The sequence below is a fragment of the Pagrus pagrus genome (genome assembly GCF_965226575.1).
Source record: "Pagrus pagrus genome assembly, chromosome: 14".
In the NCBI taxonomy this organism is placed as follows: Eukaryota; Metazoa; Chordata; class Actinopteri; order Spariformes; family Sparidae; genus Pagrus; species Pagrus pagrus.
Window position 1 is genome coordinate 1,707,389 of NC_140198.1, and position 20,474 is coordinate 1,727,862.

At 43.8% G+C, this 20,474-nt stretch overlaps 2 protein-coding genes across 3 annotated transcripts; one reads left to right on the plus strand and one right to left on the minus strand.

Moving 5' to 3' along the window:
• Positions 1–326: 326 nt before the first annotated feature.
• Positions 327–4,756, plus strand: ccdc90b (coiled-coil domain containing 90B). The gene is made up of 9 exons (XM_084372772.1): positions 327–593; positions 1,071–1,190; positions 1,307–1,410; positions 1,916–2,017; positions 2,326–2,367; positions 2,474–2,545; positions 2,860–2,913; positions 3,031–3,145; positions 3,234–4,756. The coding sequence occupies exons 1-9, from the start codon at positions 542–544 to the stop codon at positions 3,287–3,289; spliced, it is 717 nt and encodes a 238-aa protein (XP_084228898.1). The 5' UTR covers positions 327–541; the 3' UTR covers positions 3,290–4,756.
• Positions 4,757–5,477: 721 nt separating this feature from the next.
• On the minus strand, positions 5,478–19,182 carry pcf11 (PCF11 cleavage and polyadenylation factor subunit). Of its 2 annotated transcripts, XM_084374607.1 has the most exons (18): positions 18,804–19,182; positions 15,994–16,119; positions 15,459–15,641; positions 14,129–14,404; positions 12,299–13,302; positions 11,631–11,805; positions 11,091–11,499; positions 10,846–10,989; positions 10,679–10,744; positions 8,997–10,330; positions 8,756–8,822; positions 8,533–8,658; positions 8,279–8,408; positions 7,982–8,165; positions 7,410–7,565; positions 6,634–6,726; positions 6,363–6,398; positions 5,478–6,277 (listed from the first exon to the last, which is right to left on the minus strand). In XM_084374607.1, the coding sequence occupies exons 1-18, from the start codon at positions 19,044–19,046 to the stop codon at positions 5,990–5,992; spliced, it is 5,040 nt and encodes a 1,679-aa protein (XP_084230733.1). In that variant the 5' UTR covers positions 19,047–19,182; the 3' UTR covers positions 5,478–5,989. The 2 variants fall into 2 exon arrangements, with proteins under 2 accessions (XP_084230733.1, XP_084230734.1); XM_084374608.1 differs by lacking the exon at positions 10,679–10,744.
• Between the last annotated feature and the right edge of the window lie 1,292 nt (positions 19,183–20,474).

The window sequence follows — 20,474 nt, forward strand, 5'->3', positions numbered from 1 at the left end:
CTGTCCATAAAAACCTGTGATGGAATGTTAGATAATAAAATTTACTCAAGTACTGTACTTAAGTACACTTTAGAGGTATTTATACTTTGACTGAGTATTTCCATTTTCTGCTACTTCATACTTCCACTCCACTACATTTACTTGATGACTGTGCAGACTGCCTGCTGCATCAGAGCCAAAGTTTTAAAAAAAGAAAAACATGTGTAAATGTATTTTATTGGCAATATATCATTTATTTTGTAAAAGTATGACTTGTTGGTACTTTTTCGCACAGCTTTGAATGCACCCATTGTCAGCGACCTGTAATGTGGAGATTTCCCACGGTCCCTGAACGCATCGTGAGGACGGGCTGTTCCTGCAGCTGCTCGTCGCTCTTCGCTCTGTGAACTGTTTCCGGTCTGTCAGCTGAGTGTTTGTGGTCTCTCACAGTTAAACAGTTGTTGGGATCAGCTGGAGTCTGTCTCAGTGTCTCAGTCTCTGTCTCAGTGTCTCAGTGTCTCTGTGAACTTCACTGAAAGTCAGAAACGCAGCTGCTTCCGGGATGAACGCGCTGCTGCGGCGGTGTAACGTGCTGCGGGTCGGGACGTGGAGAGGTGAGTGAGAGGATCTGACCCAACAACCTCTGATGTTTCTGTCATTATAACCTCTGGATCCACCGGTGGAGACACTACCCATCACATCTTATACTTGAATTAAAGCAGAAATACTGTACAAGTCGTAAAGTACAAAAGTATCAGCATCAAAACACAAAAATTAAAAGTGTATATGAAGTTTAAAGTGTCAGAAAAAGGAAAACTCGGTGTGTTACTGATTAAAGGACCAAGAGACAGGAAACGAACCTTGTGGCACCTGTCAGGTACATGTCGCTAAATGTGTGAAAAACTTTACGGTAAAGCCTGGAGGACATGTTGCCAGGCAACCGGCTGAAACAGGGAGTGTCGAAAGCCCCGCCCCTTCCGGTTTGACCCATGGGACCTTATTTGATCAAACCTGTCTGTTAGTGAAGAGAGACCAATGATTTATTGATCAAATCAAGTCAAAGTGTGTGTGTGTGTGTGTGTGTGTGATAGACTTCCATGTGACGGCCCCCTCGGCGACCTTTGACCTCAGGAAAGTTGAATTAACGCCTCTGGAGCAGCGAAAACTGACCTTCGACTCCCACAGCATGGTGACGGAGCTGGAGAGCCGCGGTGAGAGAACAACTACCATAAATATTGATATCTGATGGTTTATCAGCTGATATCACCAGACTGAAGGAGGACTGATCATGATAAGATGGAGCGATGGTTGTTTTTCTGTCGTGCAGGTTTTGAGAAGCGTCAGGCGGAGCTGATCGTCTCAGCTCTGGTCACCCTGACGACGGCCAACATAGACATCGTTTATAAAGACATGGTGACCAAAGCTCACCAGGTGGGACAACCGCCTCCACTTCAGTTTGGACTTGTGCTAACATTACTTCTTGATGCTAACATTACTTTTTTACACAATCATTACTTTTTCTACTGCTAACCTTACTTTTCTTTCTACGAAACTTACTTTTTATGCTAAATTCACTTTAGTTAAACTCCTTCATATCCTGTCGGCTGGTTTAATCTGCAGCAGAGCATCATTTTCTATAAGATCAGCATGTTTGTAGCGCGGCCGTCCTGTGAGAACCACGTGTCTGTAAAAAGTCAGAAAAAGCTTTGTGACGATGCATTTCCAGCTAATCCAGAGTTTTAAAAGGAAAATAACAGGAACACTTCATCCTTCAGTTTAAAACAAACATTCAGCACCAACACATCTGGAGCCACGGGACAGGAAGGGGAGGGAAAGTTATAATCTGAAAAGTAACTAAATCTGTCCATGTGGTGGAGAGAAGTTTGAAGTGAAGTAAATGTACTCAGTTACATGAAGTAATCTGTTCTGTTGTCAGGAGATTGCACTGCAGCAGATCGTCGCTCACCTGGACTCCATCAGGAAGGACATGGTGATCCTGGAGAAGAGCGAGTTCGCCAACCTTCGATCTGAAAACACGGTACCACTTCACTGCCCGCGTGTTGTTTTAAAGGAAACTTTCATCCAACAATGAAAATGAAGTCTGTTCGTCCTCCATACAGCTCGGCCAACTTAATCCAAGTCTCCAGAAGGCCTGAGATCCCAAACTGATTTAAAAAAACTTTATTTACACCGTCGACACGCGGTCGAGCTGGTGCACCCGCTTCAGACGCGGCAATGCTTTTAGCTCAGCAGCTACAGTGAAGCTCTCGGCTTTAAAAACACTGTGAATAACTTCTTTCAAATCAATTTGAGTTTTGTGATTTTGTTTCTCTGTCACTCTTGTAGAAAATGAAGCGAGAGCTGGAGCAGCTGCAGAACAGACTGAAGGTGAGAACGTGTTTCAACAAGCATGTGTAGCTTTTAAAGAAACTCATTCATGATGAAAATTGAGTGCAGCTACGTGTTTTTGATGTTTGTGTGCGTTTTTGTTCAGGAGGAGAATCTGAGAGTCCGAGCAGAATCCAAACTGGACATCAACCTGGAGAGCAGCAGGATCTCTGACATGGTGGGTCAGAGTCAGTGTGACTGACGCCTCCAGAGGACGTCGTCTTCTCTGATGTCCACCACAAATACACTTAGAAACGATTGTAAAAACACGCTCGTATCACTGCAGAACTTGCCTGAGAATCTTCATGTTTTTAAGTTTTCTTCAGTATCAAAGTGATCCAGTGACAGTTTACTGTAGATCCCTGAGTACACTGCAAACAGGAAGTGCTAATAGATAATTCGGCAAACTTTAATGGAGACAATCTGAGTTTATTTAAACAAATATCGGCTAAAAAAGGAAAATCTTCAGCTCATTTTGTGTTTTTCTGTCAGTTTACTGAGCAGGAGAAGAAGCTGATGGAGGCCAGTACAGAGTTCCATCACAAGGTAAATACACTGTAATACTACTACAATACTAATACAATACTACTACACCTGTGAGTACCTTCTGTCGGCTGGCTGAAGGAACAAACGCTGACTGTGTTTGGTTGATGACATCACCAGAAAGCCGACCTGGAGCACGACATCATGGAGATCAACAAGAAGATGGACCTGCAGGTGGCCTCGCTCAAAACGGTGCTGGAGTCTCTCAAACTGGAGACGATCCGTTACCTGGCAGGTAAACATGTTGTTCTGCTGCAGAGCGCTGCTGGAGGCTGACGCGTCATTAGACTGAAGTGTTGTCTCTGTCCTGTGTTGCTCCTCAGCGACCGTGTTCTCCTGCCTGGCCATCGCTCTGGGAGTCTACCGGCTGTGGAGGTGAAGGAGGTGAAGGAGCCACACGCCGACCTCGTCTTCATCCTCCACACAAAGTAGTTCCAGTGAAAACTCTTCGATATCTGTGGATTAAAACTGCCGGACGTCGTCTCAAAATATGTCGCTGCTATAAAATATCACAATTTAACTTTTAAAGCAACAAAAAAACAAATTCAGTTCATCTCCTCTGTAGATTACTAAGTACAAGTACACGTACAACACAGTCAAAGTACTCGGATACAAGTAAAAGTCCTGCATTTAAATTTTACTTAAGTAGAAGTACAGAAGTGTTAACAGCTGAGCACCTTTACTCAAGTGTGTAGAAAGTACTGTGAGGAGGTATTTGTACTGCACCTGAGTATAGAGAAATATTTGATGGAGGAGAAAATACTTAAATCAGTTACTTGAAGAAAATGGTAGTACAACGATGTGAAAAAAATACTCCAATACATGTAAACATCCTGCATTTAAAATCCCATTTTCAGTAAAAGTACACAAGTACTCTCAGCTTCATGTAGTTAAAGTATCAGCTGATGATACTTCTTTACTTCTAAATCACGGTATTTTCTTTTTCATAGTTTTACTTCAGTAAAGAATCTGAGTACGTCTTCCAGTGGAGTATAAATATAAAGTAGCACACATTGGAAATACTCAATCAAAGTACAAGTACCTCTGGATGAAGAGACACTACAAGTGAAGATATTTTGTCTTTTAGTGATTCGACCTTTTAAAAGTTATGTTTATGTTTTGTGTGTTGCCATGGAAACTAACATTTTTTTTAGTTTTGAATGAACCTGTTTTTATTCATGAATCTGTCTGACGAGCTGATTACTGATGGATTGTTTGTTTGATGAGATGTCACCAGAATACAGAACATCTGGAGCTTCGTGCCTCAGAACAACAGCTGGATGAGTCTGTGGCGTTCAAAGAAAACACAAATAAAGATTTTAAATTAAAAAAACAACAAACTGCATGTGAGAAGAACAAAATCCTGAAAAATAATAATAAACATAAAATGTTTAACGACTCGTGAGGCCTGATGTTCCTAAAAGATTCAGTCTCCAGTTAATCTGGTGAGATGTTTGGTCGCTGGTGATTTTGTCAAACATTTACATCATAAACTGTTATGTTGTTAAAGTTAAAGGAACAGTTCACCCAAACAGTTAAACTCAGTCATCATCTCCTCCTGATAATACAAAGTCAGGTGAAGTCTCGTAGTCCACAGAACATTTCTGGAGCTTCACAGTAAAACAGAGTTGCAGCATTCTGCTAAACACCTGAAGCAGCTGGAGATGATTTAAAAAGTAAAAACGTCACCGCTGAGTGTGAAAACATTGAGCAGCTACAGTAGAAGGAGGATGATAATACAGCTGATGTTGTGTGGGTGGTTGTGGGAATTACAGCGGATATTTCATAATGTAATCTTGAATCTATAAAATGAAAATCTGAAGGATTAAAACCTCCAACACCTGAAGATGATCTTTCCTTTCCTCCATTAAAGGTGCAAGAAACTCACTCAAATGTTTTGTTGTGGAAGGTAAAAGTCTGACCTTCAGGGATTAATATTAACATTAACATATTGTACACAGCACATCTGTTGTACATATTTGTATCGTATTGTTTTTGTTTTTTCTGTTTCATTGTGCAACATTATTCAGAGAAGGAAGACTTCATCTGCTTTTTAACTGTGAATATGACAAACACAATAAACAGCTGTCAACATCAGCTATGTTTACCTTCTTAAAGGGGCACTGTGTAGTCAAACTCAGAATTTTAATATTTACATATTAATGTTCTCAGAGGAAAATAAGGTCCCAGAACACTGTTCGAAGCTAGAAAGGTGGCAGGGTCCGCCACATGTAAACAAGGTGAAACAGTGTAAATTGTGTTGTTCTTTAAGGTCAGTTTGTTTAGTTTGTTAAGGCAGAAAAACATCAGCCACTGAAGATCTATAAACTTTCTCACCCAAAACTACAGAATGCTCCTTTAAACACCATCATGTGTCTCAGCAGTCAAACACACAGAAGATGAGAGTCCATTTTAAAGACTCAGGACACCAGAACTTCTCCGGACTCGTCAGGTTAAAGAAATAAAAACACCAGAACAGAAACTTTAAATCCACTAAACCTTTATTTTGACTTTAAACCTAAATGACAATAAAACTGAGATCAATCACTGTTCACACGAACACAAACAAGTTTCAGACTCTTTTATTAAAGATCAACTCGAGACCAAAGAAAAACCAACGAAGAAGACTTGGATCCTCCGGAGAAACGCTTCCTGAAGAGCGGCCGACGTCTTCAGGCGTCCAATCACATGATGCTTACCTTGAACGCGGCCAGAAACAAGACAACACCTGCAGCTACCCGTCGTCAACAACCCGATCGATCAGCTCAACTATGTACAGACGTTAACAGGCAGCGAGCTGTTAGACTCAATCACGGTTACACCAGAGATACCAAAAATACTTTAATTTATAAATTAAATCATTTACATCGTTTACCCAAAGAAACAAAACATTTTCTCTTTTAAATAAACAATTTCAGTTCAGTTCTCATTCGATTCACAGAAAAACACCAGACCTGAAATGGTCGCGCTGAATCCAAATACAAAAATGTATTGAAGTTTATGTTGCTGAGGACTCGGCCTCCGCACGCTAAAAACACCTCCAGAGAAAAGTGAAGGTGAGGCAGCAGCAGCAGCAGCGTTACTCTTTGTTCTGATCCGATTGCACATCTTCTGTTAAAACCTCCGTCTCCTCCATTTTCACTTCAGGAGGCTCAGGAGGCTCAGACTCCACTTCCTGTTTGACTGCAGCAGCGGCGGCGGCGGCGGCAGCAGCAGCAGCAGCAGCAACAGCAGCAGCAGCAGCAGCCACTGCACAGGAGCTGCCCTCCTCCTCCTCCTCCTCCTCTTCTTTCTTTATGAAGGCGCTCAGCGGGTGGTCAGTTAGCACCTTGTTGGGCGACGGCGTGACGTCGATGTATGACGCCGTCTGAGGAGACAAACAGCAGCAGGTCAGACGTCTGAAGGTTTATTAATCATTTATACCGATAGGATTTATTCTTCAGTTAACTTACATTCTGGTAATCTTCAAAGCAGGCGGGATGGAAGATCTGTGGAGAGAAACAAACATCAGTCAAACACTTTGAAGACATTTATTCGTAATGATCTTTATCTGGGCAGAATGAAGAATTATCCGACCCGGATCACTACTGAGTGTTCAGCTCTAAACTCAACGTGAGAGAAACAGAATAAACAAATGAATGAACGAGTTCTGATCAGTGGATTTCTGATAGTTTCAGACTTTTTTGAGAGTCTGGTGGTGATGGTGCCGGTCTTGTTTCGTACCTTGTCGTCCACCCGGAGGGCGTCCTTCAGGAACCAGTCCTCCTCCTCCTCGACCCAGTACGTCTCAAACGGCTCCTGACAGATTTCACACGACTGCACGAGGAAAGAGGTTTATTTTAGTAAAAGATGGAAACGATCCAAAAAACGAGACAGATGAAAACTTCAGTCACGTTTCACTTGTCATTTCTGATTTTTAGCTCCTGCTCGTCTGATTTGTCCCTTCAGGCCACCGTACTCTGATTTCAGACAGTTGTTGTCTTTGCTGTGGTTGGCTGGTGGTCAATCTGTAACTGCTGCATGAACTATATCTGAGGTGTAAAGTAACTAAATATATATACTTAAGTACTCAGGGCCATTTTTGATGTACTTCTGGGTATTTCCATTTTATGTTACTAGCCAAGGAAATATTGTACATTTAGTTTTTAATAATTTATATGACGGCTTCAGTTATGATGCAATACAAAATATAATCAACACATTTTATTGTATAATTGTAGATTAGGGTGAATATAGAATATAATCCGATCATAATGTACGATTCTGAAACACTTTATGTACTTCTGAAGCTGATACTTTTGTTTTTTTACTCCAGTAAATTTACCTGTAACAGGATTTCTACCTTCTACACGAGTCAAAGAAACACTTTATTTACTCTCCACCATTTTGTCTGAATTTAGAGAGATGTGATTTCAGAATGAGGCTGCGAGTCTTTCATCATCACAGACGTTCCTGATTGGCTGATGAATGAACACAGCTGTGACGTCACACAGTCTCACCTCTCCCACTTGGTCCTTGGTGGCCTTCACACTCTGGAACTCTTTCTCCTTCGCCGCCGCCTGACTCTTCTGAACCTCCTCCTCGTTCTCCTTCTCGAAGAACAGACTCTTCGCTCGCTCCTCAAGGTCGGCGATCTCCTCGAACTCGATCCAGTCCTGATGCGCACACACACACACACACACACAGTTACTGTCCGTTCAAAAGACTAATCTACATTTATTCACTATGTTGAAGGGCTGCTGACACCTGCTGACCCTTCTCACTGCAATCAATGGAAACTCAGACATTTACTGTGAGGTCTTATTTTCTGTTATCTTTGTTAACTATTGTTCTTTAATAAAGAAAAAGTATTTCTCATATGAATACTTGACAGAGTAATCTGTAGAATACTTGATTACTAGCTGCAGCCTCATACACAAACATTTGATCAGATATTTACAGCCAACAGACAAGTTTTAACACTTTGTTCATTAAATCTAAAGACTTTTTGTGGAAACTAATTCAATGCTCTTAAAGTCTTTTAAAAACCTGTCAAATCTGTGTGTGTGTGTGTGTGTATGTGTGTACTCACCCTGAGGGTGTAGTACCAGCGGCGGTGTGTGATCTTCTTGCTGGCGACCTTCCCGGCGTGGTTCTGCCTGAAGTGCCAGTCCAGGTGGTCGGCGTACATGTCGGTCTGAGCGGCGGTGAACCTCATGCTGCACAGACAGCACTGGTTCCCTGAGTACAGCTTCGTCACAACGCTCTCGTAACGCCTGAGAAGGGTGAAAATAACCCGAGAGACAGAACGTGTCACAACACCGATAAATCAAACAGCAGAGAGTTTTATTCAACTACAACAGTCAGGTTAAACCTGTCCTGGACTCACTGTTTCATGTCATCGATGGTGAAGCTAGTGAGGTCTGGGAGGTCGTCATCTTCCTCCTCCTCCTCCACCGGCTCCGGCTCCTCCTCTTCCTCCTCCACCACCACAGGTGGAGCAGCTGGAGCAGCAGTTTCTGGAGAAATACACAAGTTTTTCCAATTATGTTCATTATTTCCAGCAGCTTGATTCAACTTTGTAATCAGATCAAAGGTCCTGATGAAGACAGCAGCAGCAGCATATTTCAACAAAACACTGACCAGTGCCGGCTGGCGGCGTCGGTTCGGACTGCGAAGGTTTGATGATGCCGTTGGAGATGAGTTTGGACAGCAGGTCGTTGACGTCAACCTGACCGAAGTGGTTCTCTGGAGGGCCGACCTGCGGTGCTGCGGGGACAGAAAAACAACCAGTTAAAAACACTGAACAGGCAGGATTTCTTCTTCAGCAGATATGTTTGAGTTTAAATCAGTGGGAGGATCTTACTCTGCTGTCTGAAAGGCACTGGGTTCTGAGGCAGGAATGGCTGGTTGAGGTTCGCCATCATGTTCACCTGAAAACAACAGAGAACATTTCAAAAACTAATAAAAAGCAACAACAATATTCATAAAGTAAAAATGAGATTCAGACATAAACGCAGTATAAAGACTCTCTTGAGCGAAGAGGCAAGTTTGTGCGACATGTGGATGAAACCTGGTGACGGGTTGGTGGTCGGTGTATAACTCACCGGCTGCTGCATGCTGACGGCGGGGGCAGCAGGGTTGTAGAAGGGGGCCGGGGCCGGTTGGGTGAAGGGCGGGGCCGGCTGCATGTTGAAGCTTCCTGGCTGCTGCAGGTTTGGCTGAGCCGGGAAGGGCATCGGCCCCGCGGGGAACTGAGGGTTCATGGGCTCCTGGAAACGCTGGGGGGCCATGTTGAAGTTCTGCTGGGGCACCATTGGGTTTTCATAGATGGGCGGGGCCATTGGCCTCATGGGAGGCTGCAGGTTGTGTTGAGGAGCAAACCTCATGGGGCCCTGCTGGCCCGGGGCCGACTCGTAGAGCGGGGGCCCGCCCTGATGGGGCACGTTGGGCATGTCAAACCTGGGTCCAGGCTGGATTGGCCCGTCGAAGCGCATCGGACCAGGACCATCAAACCTCATTGGGCCCATCTGGTTTGGAGGACCATCGAAGCGCATGGGCCGCTGCTGCTGGAAGCCCATTGGTCCAGATGCAGGACCAGGAGCCATGTTGTTAAAGTGCTGCATGGGGCCCTCGAAGTGGCCTGGTCCGGGAACTTGTCCCTCAAACCTGACTGGAGCCTGCTGACCGATGGGACCATCAAACCTCCCGGGTCCCTGAGGGTGAGGCGGCCCATCAAACCGGCCCATACCATCACCACCTCTCATTGGACCATGAGACATGTGGGGCCCAGGTCCATCAAACCTCTCTGGCATGTTGTGGTGAGGCGGTCCACCACCATCAAACCTGCCGGGACCCTGGTGATGAGGCCCATCAAACCTAGACGAGTCATCGTAGCACCCGGGGCCAGCACCCTCGTACCACCCAGGTGGGTGGGGTCTGGAGGGACCCATGTGTCCGGGCCCTTCGTACCTGGAGGGGGGATGTCCTCCATCATGAGGAGGTGTGTGCCCTGGAGAGTCGCTGTGCTGTCGGGCAGAAGTTAGCGGTCCTGCCCGTGCCGGCGCCTTCAGGATGGATTTCGGCGGGTGGGGAGGATGAGGGTGAGGAGGGGGGACCTCCAGAGGCGCATCGTCTGAATGCTCACTGTTTGGGCTCTCAAAGCGCGGGACCGGGCTCGCCTCTGCTGTGTCTTTCTGGTGAAGAGGCGACAGGCGCTCACGCTCAAACCTGGGCGCCGGCGGGTCCAGACCAGCTGGGCTCGAACAGTTCCTGTGGACCACGGTGCCGGTGGGTGGGGGTCCGTCCGGCCTCCGTGGGTCTGGGTGTCTGGCGTCGGCAGGTGTGCCATACCTCCTCGGAGCGTTGTAGCCACTCTTCTGCTCCTCACGCTCGTCTAAACGCTGGCGCTCCATCAGCGGAGAGGTCCACTCTCTCTCACCTGGAAACAACAAAACAAACTCATCAAGACGTTTTCTGACGACTGTTACCGTCAGTGTACCGCTAACATCCTGTCACTCATCATGTTAAGTGTCTGACTTAAACAGTACGAGCTTCAGCTCACTTAAAGTTACTTCAGCCAAACTACAGAGAAGAAGAAATCTAAATAACCTAAAAAGATGTTTTCACCGTCCTAAACTCGTCTTCTCCGTTACTTATTACTGACTACAGCTCCCATGACCTCCTGTGTCGATCTCCTGATCTACAGTGATGAGCTGGATCTGACTCTGTGTGAGCTGAACCCCTAATTAAATGTGTAAACTGTGATCTCTTTAGAAGAGTCTCTAACCCTGCTGAAGTATCACTGATCGAGACCCTGACACCCCGCAGCTCCAGAACCTGACCTCTGACCTCTCTGTGGATAAAGACGACAGATAACAGATAATATTTGTCTTCACAGATCAGTTTAAACAGATCAACACTTCATCATGGAGCCGTTCAGAGCTGCAGACTTACTGGACTCTCTGGGGTCGGCTCTCCTCCTGAAGCGAAGTCCTGGGAGAGATTTCAGAGTGGGGAACTCTTTGCCGTGGTTGTACTCCTCGATCATGGGCCCAGGTGGAGGCCGGGGCTCCTCGCACTCTTTACTCCGCCTTTCACCTGTAAGTCATTAACCATCAGACTTCAGTGACATGCCACAAAAAGTACCCTTTTCTTCAGTTGCTCAATTTAATGATTGATTGATTCTTGTTCCTTCTCACCTGGTCTTTCCCGTGGTGCCCGGCTGTATTTATGTGATGGCGGGTGTCCGCTGCTCCGTCCGCCACTCGTCTTCTCCCCTTGCGTCACTTCCTCTGCCTCCTCTGGACTCTCCTCGCCCTCCCACTCCTCTCCAGCGGCTCGGTGCGCGACCTGGGTCTTCCTCAGCTTGGACTTGTGTTCGTAGTATGACAGCTCCGCCGCGTCCATGCCGTCATGAGGGCGGGGCTGAGCAGAGGTGGGCGTGGTCAGTAGCGGCTGCTTCTTGGAGAAGTTGTTGCCGGAGTCTTCCCAGCTGTCAGAGTGCTGCTGTTGCAACTCCTCCTGATACTGGAAGAAGTGTTTGATCTGGTGGGCCATGTTCAGGAAGTCCTCCTGGGAGATCTCGCCGCTCTCCAGACGCTTACTGGCCTGCAGAAACAAACAACAACAACTCTTTAAAGTATACTGAGAGGATGTAGATGTATTGTTAATTTATTTTTTGTTGCCCTTCTACATTTTAAAAACTCCTTCATCTTATCGGAGCCGTGTTTGTGACGCACCCTCCTCAGGAGGTCCTTCTTGGAGGCGGAGTTAAGGACTTCAGGTATTTGCAGGTTGGCGTCGACACTGAGGCGGTGCTTCGGGGTTCGGGGAGTGGTGGGTCGAGTCGGGGTGCTGTACTGTTTGTGTCTCGGAGGTCCAGGCTTCACATGAGAGTCCTCGGGTGGCTTCAGGCTGAAGAAGAAACAAATACATGTGTTAATTGTTGCTTCATCCAGAAACAGAGACAACCCCTACATATCTCTGTTTATTCAACATTTCTATTCAAAATTGTGATTAAATTAAAAGTCAAAATCTAAGATCCAAATTAACTCAAACTGCTGCTCAGACCTCCACTAAAGTTCTTGTTACATGTCACAATCAAGTTGACTGACAATAGGAGTCATTTTATCATTGACCTGATTCATCTCTTGATTATTTTCTTGATCAAATTACTTTGTTTTTAAAATGTTTTGAAACACAAAAAATCCTCTTATACATCACGAAATAAAATAAGTAAATAATCACATTTAACGAGCTGGAACCAGAAAATGTTTTGGCATCTTTTCCTGACAAGTGACTAAAACAATGTTCAGTTTCTTGCAAACAGAAGAGTCAAATTTCTCAAAAGTTAATATTATTTCCCCAACATTGCTGAGATGAATGTGAGGTGACGTGATGGACTCACTGTTTGTTCTCCTCCCAGCCGCTCCTCCAGCGGTGAGAAGCGTCCTTGTTATCCTTGCTTCCTCCGTCGTGGCTCCGTGGGGAGTGAGAGTCTCTAGATTCAGAGTGCCGATCCTCTGCTGGCCGCTTCGACCTCCTGCTCTCTGATTGGTTCTTTTTGGGCGTGATCCGGTCCTCTCGGCTGGGTTTGCCGTGTTCAGGTTCGTCTGCACGGATCCTCCGGGGTTTGCCGAGTTTGTGAGAAGGCGACGGAGACAAGGAGCTGCTCCTGGCTCTGCTCTTGGGTGACCGCCTGTCCTTCCTCTTTGGGGAGGCAGCTGGGGAGCGCGACCGGGACCGCGAGCGGGTGCGTTTCCTGGCGTGTGTTCGGGCGTTGCCTCCGGTCTTGAACTCGACCTTCTCTGTGGATTCCTCGCGGTCGTGTTTGGTAACCGAGCCATTCACCAGCTTCCCTTTGGGTAACCTCTGAGGCTCTGCTACTCGTGCCGCCTCCTCTCTCTCCTTCTTGTCGATGCATCTTTTCTTCTCCTTCTGCTCGTCCTCTTTGACCTCTCCAGTCTTCTCCTGCGTGCGTTTCTTCAGTCTGGGATCTTTCTTTGTGCCCTCGGCTAACTTCTGAATCTCAGCCTCCACCTGTTTGTTTTTACTCTGGACACTTTTGGCCAACGGTGACTGAGACTTGGACTTGGGCTTCTCCTCTGGCACCTCTTTCCTCTGGGTCCTGGCCTTGTCTGGCCTGGTGGACTTCTCAGGAGTCAGAGCAGGACTTCCTGTTGTGGTTGTGTCTGCCTTCTTCCCAGCAGACTGTTCTTTGTGCTGGGGGGCAGCTGGGGGGCCAGTGCGATTCAGACGGGGGTCTCTGGTGGATGGCTTGGTGTCTGTCTGAGTCTGAGGAGGGATCCATGGTCGCACCACAGGAGCAGTTTGGCTGACCAGCTTCGGTGCCGTGCTCGCTGCTGCTTGAGTGGAGACTGGAGTCGATGTTGGTACCACAAATCCTCCAACCTGTAGACACATTAAACAACTGTTGGTGCTTTTGTTTCAGTGGTAGGAGAGAATTTTACCTCTACAGCATGTGGATAAACAGAAATATGGTGCAGTTAGGAAGTTGATATATAAAAGAATCTAAAAAGAGTTCCTGTACGACCGTTTGTGTGAAGTGCTGCAGGTTTTTGTTTCCACTTACTAAGTCCTTTCTGGATGCTAGTGTTTGTGGCTGAGTCTCATGGCTGTATCAATCATAATCACATAAATTGATCCGACGTATGTAAACTTCTGACCCATACGTAAACTTTTGACTGCACAGTTGACTGCCAGAAAATGGCTCCAAGTGACTTTTTTTACTTGTTTAAATCAAAAGTGCCGGTTACACATAGTGTTTACAACGTGGTAGACTGAAATGAGTACTTAAGGGCGCAATCACACCAGGCAATCTGTACCTTGCCCAAGCCAGTTTGACCCCCAAAGTCCGGTTTGTATGACTAGTGTGAGCGCTCCGTACCATGCTTATGCACGGTACACTTCCTTGGCCCTGGCACAGTTGGAAGAGGTGTGCTTCAGCACGGTCAGGCCCAGTTGCGGCCGGAGCAATGTGAGTGTAGGCCAGCGGGGGACTGGGGAGGAGGGACAATCGTACTTCGGCATGGTACGGAGCAACTGGGCCAAGTGTGATTGCGCTCCTAGTGTGGCAGTTTTAACATCCAATCAACATGAAGCAAATACACGTGGAGCACATGCTTTTTGTCTTCAACAAACTCAGATAAGACTGAAGGAAGATAATCCGATAGTAACATAAAGAAGCAGATTTAGAATCAGAATCTTTTTGTCCTACCAGCTGAGCTTTGGTCTGCTCCAGTTCCAGCTCGATCTTCTTCTGTTGCAGCTCTAGAAGCTGCTTCTGTTTGGCCAGCAGCTGCTGCCGGATCAGCTGCTCCTGGGTCAGACTGTACTGACTGACGGCAGGGGCTGGCTGGGGGGCCGGCGCTGTTGCTGGGGCTGGCGTTGGTGCTGGTGCTGGGGCTGGTGCTGGGGCTGGTGCTGGGGCTGGTGTCGGCTGAGGTGCAGGGGTGGGTGTGGTGACAGGAGGTGGAGAGGACACCTCATCTGACTGGACATGTTAGAAAACTTGATTAATATTGAGTTTGTTTCTTCAAATTTACAAGAGATGGTAGTCAGACCAAAATTATTAACACATTGTGCTTCAAAAAGGTTTTTGTCCGATTGTTTGACATAAATAAGCTTCACTGATGCATGAAGGCCCCAACTGAATGACTTTTCATAATTGATTCATCTACAGCAATACCTGTTAGTCGATTAGCCGATTAACTGACAGAAAATAACAAATTATGAACTTGCCATTTTTGGATCAAAGAAATAACAAACACGTCTCAGTTTACAGCTTCTTAAATGTGAGAATCTGCTGTTTCTTCAGTCCAACCATTTCATTTAAGGACAATCAAATCTGAATAATTGTTAGAGCTCTCTCGTGCGTTGCGTTTTTTTCTGGCACAAATTCAAGTACGAAGTGGAAAAACATCACATGACAGAATCCTTGAGATTCCTAAATTTTGCTTACAACTATATTGATTAAATGTTTTAATAGGTTGAGGAAAGAGACAATATGTCAGTTAAAATGGTGCATGCTCTGCTCTAACAGCACACACTGTTCTGGCACCTCAACAGTCCTGCTACACCAGTTTCCTCAACATGCTCTCTGTCACCAACTGGGTCAAACTCACACAGATAATCAACACTGCTGTCAAGACAATAGGACTCCCCACACCCAACCGCTCAGAGCTCAATTGTAAGGCCATCACAAACACAAAAGCACAGGACATCAAACACCCAGTCACAGGCACTGAGGTGCAGAAGGGCTTGGTTTAGCAAAAACCTGACACCTGTAGCCGTGGCAACTCACTGAGGGAACCAAATTACCTGGGGGCTGAAGCAGAGCTAACCTCATTGCAATGTGGGTTATTTTGTCCTTATGTTATTAAGAAAACCTGGCTGTGCAGTTTTGGAACAAATGATGTCTCACAGGCTGGAATAAATGCTGCGTACACTCCTCTAAAACCAAAAGACCAAATCTGTGGAGATCTAAACATACATTAAAGAAAGAAGAAGCAGGGTTGCAGTCTGATGTGTCTGCAGCACATACACACCTGTTTTAAAAACTTGGGGTTGACGTGAATGCTGGCGTTGACGGTTGGCGGTAGCGGCTTGATGGGCCAGGCTGGGTCCACAGAGTTGACCCGGACGTCCAGCGCGTACAGTTTCTTAAGAGGAAACACATCGTCCCACGTCGATCGCAACTTGAACAGACTCTTTCTAGTGTTTTCATCCACCTACAAACAGAGGACATGACTTGGTCCACAGCTACCAACAAAAACCTGAAACACTTCAGAATCACAGCAGCACTTTAAAAAAGTATAAGCACTATGTCAACTACAACTGAAAGGATGAAAATATACTTTAAAACATTGTTTTAACACTTTCTGGACAGGTTAAAAATAATTGTAAGATTTCTCTTTTATTAGCAGGACTAGGTTATGGCATTAAGTACACAGGAGCAGAGTGCAGGAGATCACATAAAAAGCAAGCAACACAACAAATAGGAGGGAAGTGAAGTGGGCTGCTTAAGACTTTTAGTGCTTAAATTTTAAAAAATATGCTAAACGGCAGCAAAGAGAACTGTACCTTTTCAAAGACACATATAAATGAAGTGATTAGGTTTTTAGCAAACACTGCAAGGTATTCTCCTCCAACATTCTTCACTATGGAATCCACTAAGTACAAAACTGGAAGCTTCTCGGCAGATGGGGCCTGGAGCAATAGAGAACTCAACAAGTTTAGAACACAACAGGGGTTAAAACCAACATTTCAGAACAAATGCTCAAATTACAACTTGACAAGATAAACAGGGCTGACTGCCCGCCCCCTCACCACCCGCTGTGTGAAAAAGTTTAATTAAAAAAGTGTGGAAATGCCAAAAATAAAAGTCTGTGCCAAGTGAGGAAAAGGTGCAAGGACTTGACACATCTTCATTAAAAAAAAAGGAAAAAAAGCAATCCAGATGTTTCCTCATTCGGGATTCAAAATAAAATGGAGGAAAAATAGTTCGATAAACTCCTTTGCGATCTCACTGAGGGTTTGACTACAACTTTGATCAGTCCAAAAAAAAAAAAAAAAATAGAGAAAAAAATGTCGAAAAATCTTCAATTACGATCAGTCAAATCAGAGTCTGTAAATATGGATCTCAGGAAGCACATGATCCTTTCTCAGAGTCAGGGGAGAAAAAAAAACATGTCCATGAAGAGTTAAAAAAAAAAAAATCCAGCTTCAGGAAGCATTTTTACCTCCAAAGAGGGTTTTTGTTCATTAAACCACTCTTTGTACTTTACCCAGACGAAACATCAGCAAGTTTTAGTCTTCAGCGCCACACCCAGTGAGTTTTATTCACTCTTTTAAAGTTTTACCCCTCAAAATGTTTCTCTCCCTTCAGTTGTTAAAAAGCATCAATAACCCATTAGAAAATATTTAGACATTTAGTTAAAGAAGCTGCCAACTGCATTTAAACTGAGCACACTTGAGCAGAAGTCTACTGTCATTACACTGTGCAGCGTCAGGTGAAGAAATACTGTTTGTGCAACCAGTCCGAACAAGCCGAGTCAGACTCAGCTGTGTAAATGTAAACCAGAGTCATACCAATAAATTACACTGGGAAATAAAAAATGACAAAAAGCACATTTCACATTTTTTATTATAACATTTTAACCATTCAATGACAGTTCAGTAATTCAAAATTCACTAGTGACTTAATGCAGAGAAACTTCTTTTCTAATCCGATCAGGCTTCAAGGGACCAAAGCTTTGTTTCGCCAGGCGTCACAGTGCAAACACTGACCACAAAGAACTGAGGCAAACTGCTGACTGAAATGCATTTCTATAGGAGGTGGAGGGGACTTTAAAGAGGCCACTTCTCCTCTGTTTAACAACAGCTAGTCGACAATATTTATTGACAGTAGATTTGACTCGAAACCATTTCAATACAAATGACGTGGTCTGGCCTCAATCACTGCAGGATTACACTGACGAATGGCCAAGATACTTGTAGTAGTTTTGAAAAGGGAGGGCTGCAAATGTCCAGTAAAAATCCACCGTATCTGAAACTTAACTCCTAACAAATATCTGTGCTCATTATACAAGGTTTTACTGGCAGCTGGTGATCTGCTAACATTAACACATTCAATTTTACCATTAGGTCAGACTACTATTTAAAATCTGAGTCCAGTAGTTATCACATGACTCTTACAGGAGGAGGCTTCAAGAATTCCATGTTCATTATAATAAATCAATAATTAATGTTTAATAGCTTAATCTTTAAATTGGTTTATTGTGCAGACTTTGCTGTTCTTAAAAGTACTGTCCCTCAGAAACACACAATATCATCTAATAAGACTGGTTGAAGGATAAAAACACAGCAATTAAGTCAACTCAGTTTTTTTAAATATATAATCCATTTCTACTCTTACAGGCTCTCTTCTTGTAGAAAACTTGTCGCTTCCGTTTTAAAAAGTTGTGTACTTCCAGTCGAAATAAACATTAAGTTGCACCACTAAAACACACTGACCTTCGAGGACAGCACAATTTCATACTGTTTTACGGTGTTTATATGCGCCGGACCCTGCCACCTTCCTAGCTACGAACAATGTCTTTGGGGACCTTTTACTCCTCTGAGAAAGTAAATATTTGAGAGTTTGTATTAGTTCCTCAGTAAATGTTAGAAATCTGTGTTTAAATTTCTTCTGAAAAACTAACTAGACTGATTCAAGGATAAAAACACGGCAAATTATATAATTCAGTTTTTACATATCAACTTTTGTCTTTTTATTTCCATCTAACCAGATCCCTTCTTGTAAAAGACTTATTAACTTCGGTTGTAAGAGGTGTAGACTTCTAGTCGAATTAAACGTCACATGGCTGCTCTGTATCTTTGCCAACAGTTTAACTTCTTTCTCAAAAGTTTGTAAGAAACTTAGCTGAACGAACTCATAGCATTACTACGCTGTATTTCAACATCAAGTAATTATTATCAACTTCGTGGTGTTACTCAATATTATATAAAGTATTTTACGGTGGATTTTCACTTCCGTTGGGCTCGAGAGCACACCAGGTTAACGTTACAGCTAATTTCGACAGCGACTTTCGACAAAGGGATAGCTCAAAAATTATTTCTTGCTTTAAAGCAAATGAAATATATGTAAATGAATAAACGAGGTTCCACTTTAATACACAATTTATGAGTGAGAAGATGGCAGTGCGACTCGACTGAGTTACTTCACAGGAAGACAACGGAATGCAAGTTAACGTAGCTAGGTGACATGTCGTGTAACACAGCCGCCATGTTTAGCTAGTAGCTAGCATAGCCGACAGCACATCGTCGACAGGGCCTACTACATACATCGACATAAACATCTGAGATTGAAAGTATTCTATATTTATAAAAACCTTGCTTATTTGCGCTTCAATAATTGCGACGATATCCTTGGCGAAGTTGAGGTTTTCCTCGGCCAGAATGGTCAGCATGTTGATGTGCGGCTTGCTGTTGAATGTCAGGTCTTCCAGCGAGGACTGATACTCTCGGCAGGCATCTTCCCTCGCCGCTTTGTCGTCCATCTTTGAGCTGAGCGAACCGGGAAAACCTACACGGACCTTATGATTAGCATAACCATTGATTAGCAGGCAGTCCATGTACCCATGTAGCTAACTGTTCGGCCCTGACTAACTGAAGAACAACGCCGGGTTTTTGGTGTTTTTCTGCCGCCGCCTGTCGTCCTTCTCTGCCCGTTTCCAACGACAAGAAGATGGCGACTCTAACTGAAGGCCGCATACGTCACACGAAAATGTAATATCTGTCGTGACGTCAGTTCAGTCCCATTGGTCGGTTTCCGCCTCTTTGGACCGGGGTTTTGATTATGATTGGTTCTGTAAAATAACAGCCACATAAATCCGCCAATCAGATTGAGGTATTGTGATCTTATTATTACATAACTAAAGACAGGGCAAAGAGAAGACAACATGAGGCAGAAGCGTGGCGTCTCCCTGCAACACTGGCTTTGATTCTCTGGATTAATATTACGACATTTACCGTACTGATATATAACATAATATTATATAACATGATATAATATAATATAAAATTTCGGTTATGTAATGTCAATAAGTCGTTTACTAAAATACAACTTTGAGGTACTTTAAACATAGCATAAAATTGAAAAGTATTTCAATTGTATGCTACTTTATGCTTCCACTCTACTACATTTGGCAAATATTGTATAATATTTACAAATGTTTAAATTAAATTATTAACGTAATATACATATACATTAAAACATTTAAATATTTCTTTTATTTTATTTACAAGTATTGTACATTTTACTCCACTACATTTATTTGATAACTCAAGTTACAGGTTACATTGCAGAATGCATACAGCATCAGAGCCAGAGCAGCATATTTTTAAATTAATTTATTTTATCTGCAATTGGACCAAAAAACAAAGAAACACTGATTCTGACAATCAGAAAAAATCCTGAATATCGGATCCAAATTGGCCACGTTGATAACGCCAACGCCAAGTCAACACCAAGTACACAGTTTATACATACATACATGTCAATGCTTCACTTCTAATTCTACTTTTGATACTAAAGTACATTTACTGCTCTAAATTTACTTTTAGTACAAGTACATGTCATATCTGCTACTTTAAGACTTTTATTCTATTCATTTCTTTAGTTTTTTATGTCTTTACTTTTACTCAAGTACTATTTTTATGGTACTTTTAACAACACTGTATAATTTTAAATACATCCCAACCTTATGATGGACTATATATAAAACTTAAACGAGTCTAATATATATCTTGTGTTTATGTAAATAAGCAAACCTCCAGTGTCTGCTTTGTTAACTCTCTTCCACTCACAATCACAGATTCTTATGTTTGTGTGTATGGGGCCAAATGTTCAGGGCTCCATCGTCTCCTCTCAGCTGCTTCTTCATACAAAGTTGAGTCAGCAGTTTCCAGCAATTAACTTACACTATAATTTACATTCTTAAGATGATTACGACATTTCCAACATTCATACTCCTGCTTCTGCTGCTTCTCAATACAAATTC

Coding starts and splice junctions, on each gene's coding strand:
- ccdc90b (XM_084372772.1), top strand. CDS start 542: ATGAACGCGCTGCTGCGGCGGTGTAACGTGCTGCGGGTCGGGACGTGG. Junction 594..1,070: donor GCGGGTCGGGACGTGGAGAG/GTGAGTGAGAGG, acceptor TGTGTGTGATAG/ACTTCCATGTGACGGCCCCC. Junction 2,546..2,859: donor GCAGCAGGATCTCTGACATG/GTGGGTCAGAGT, acceptor TTTTTCTGTCAG/TTTACTGAGCAGGAGAAGAA.
- pcf11 (XM_084374607.1), bottom strand. CDS start 19,046: ATGGACTGCCTGCTAATCAATGGTTATGCTAATCATAAGGTCCGTGTA. Junction 16,120..18,803: donor TTGAAGCGCAAATAAGCAAG/GTTTTTATAAAT, acceptor CTATTGCTCCAG/GCCCCATCTGCCGAGAAGCT. Junction 6,399..6,633: donor CCCTCCGGGTGGACGACAAG/GTACGAAACAAG, acceptor TTCTCTCCACAG/ATCTTCCATCCCGCCTGCTT.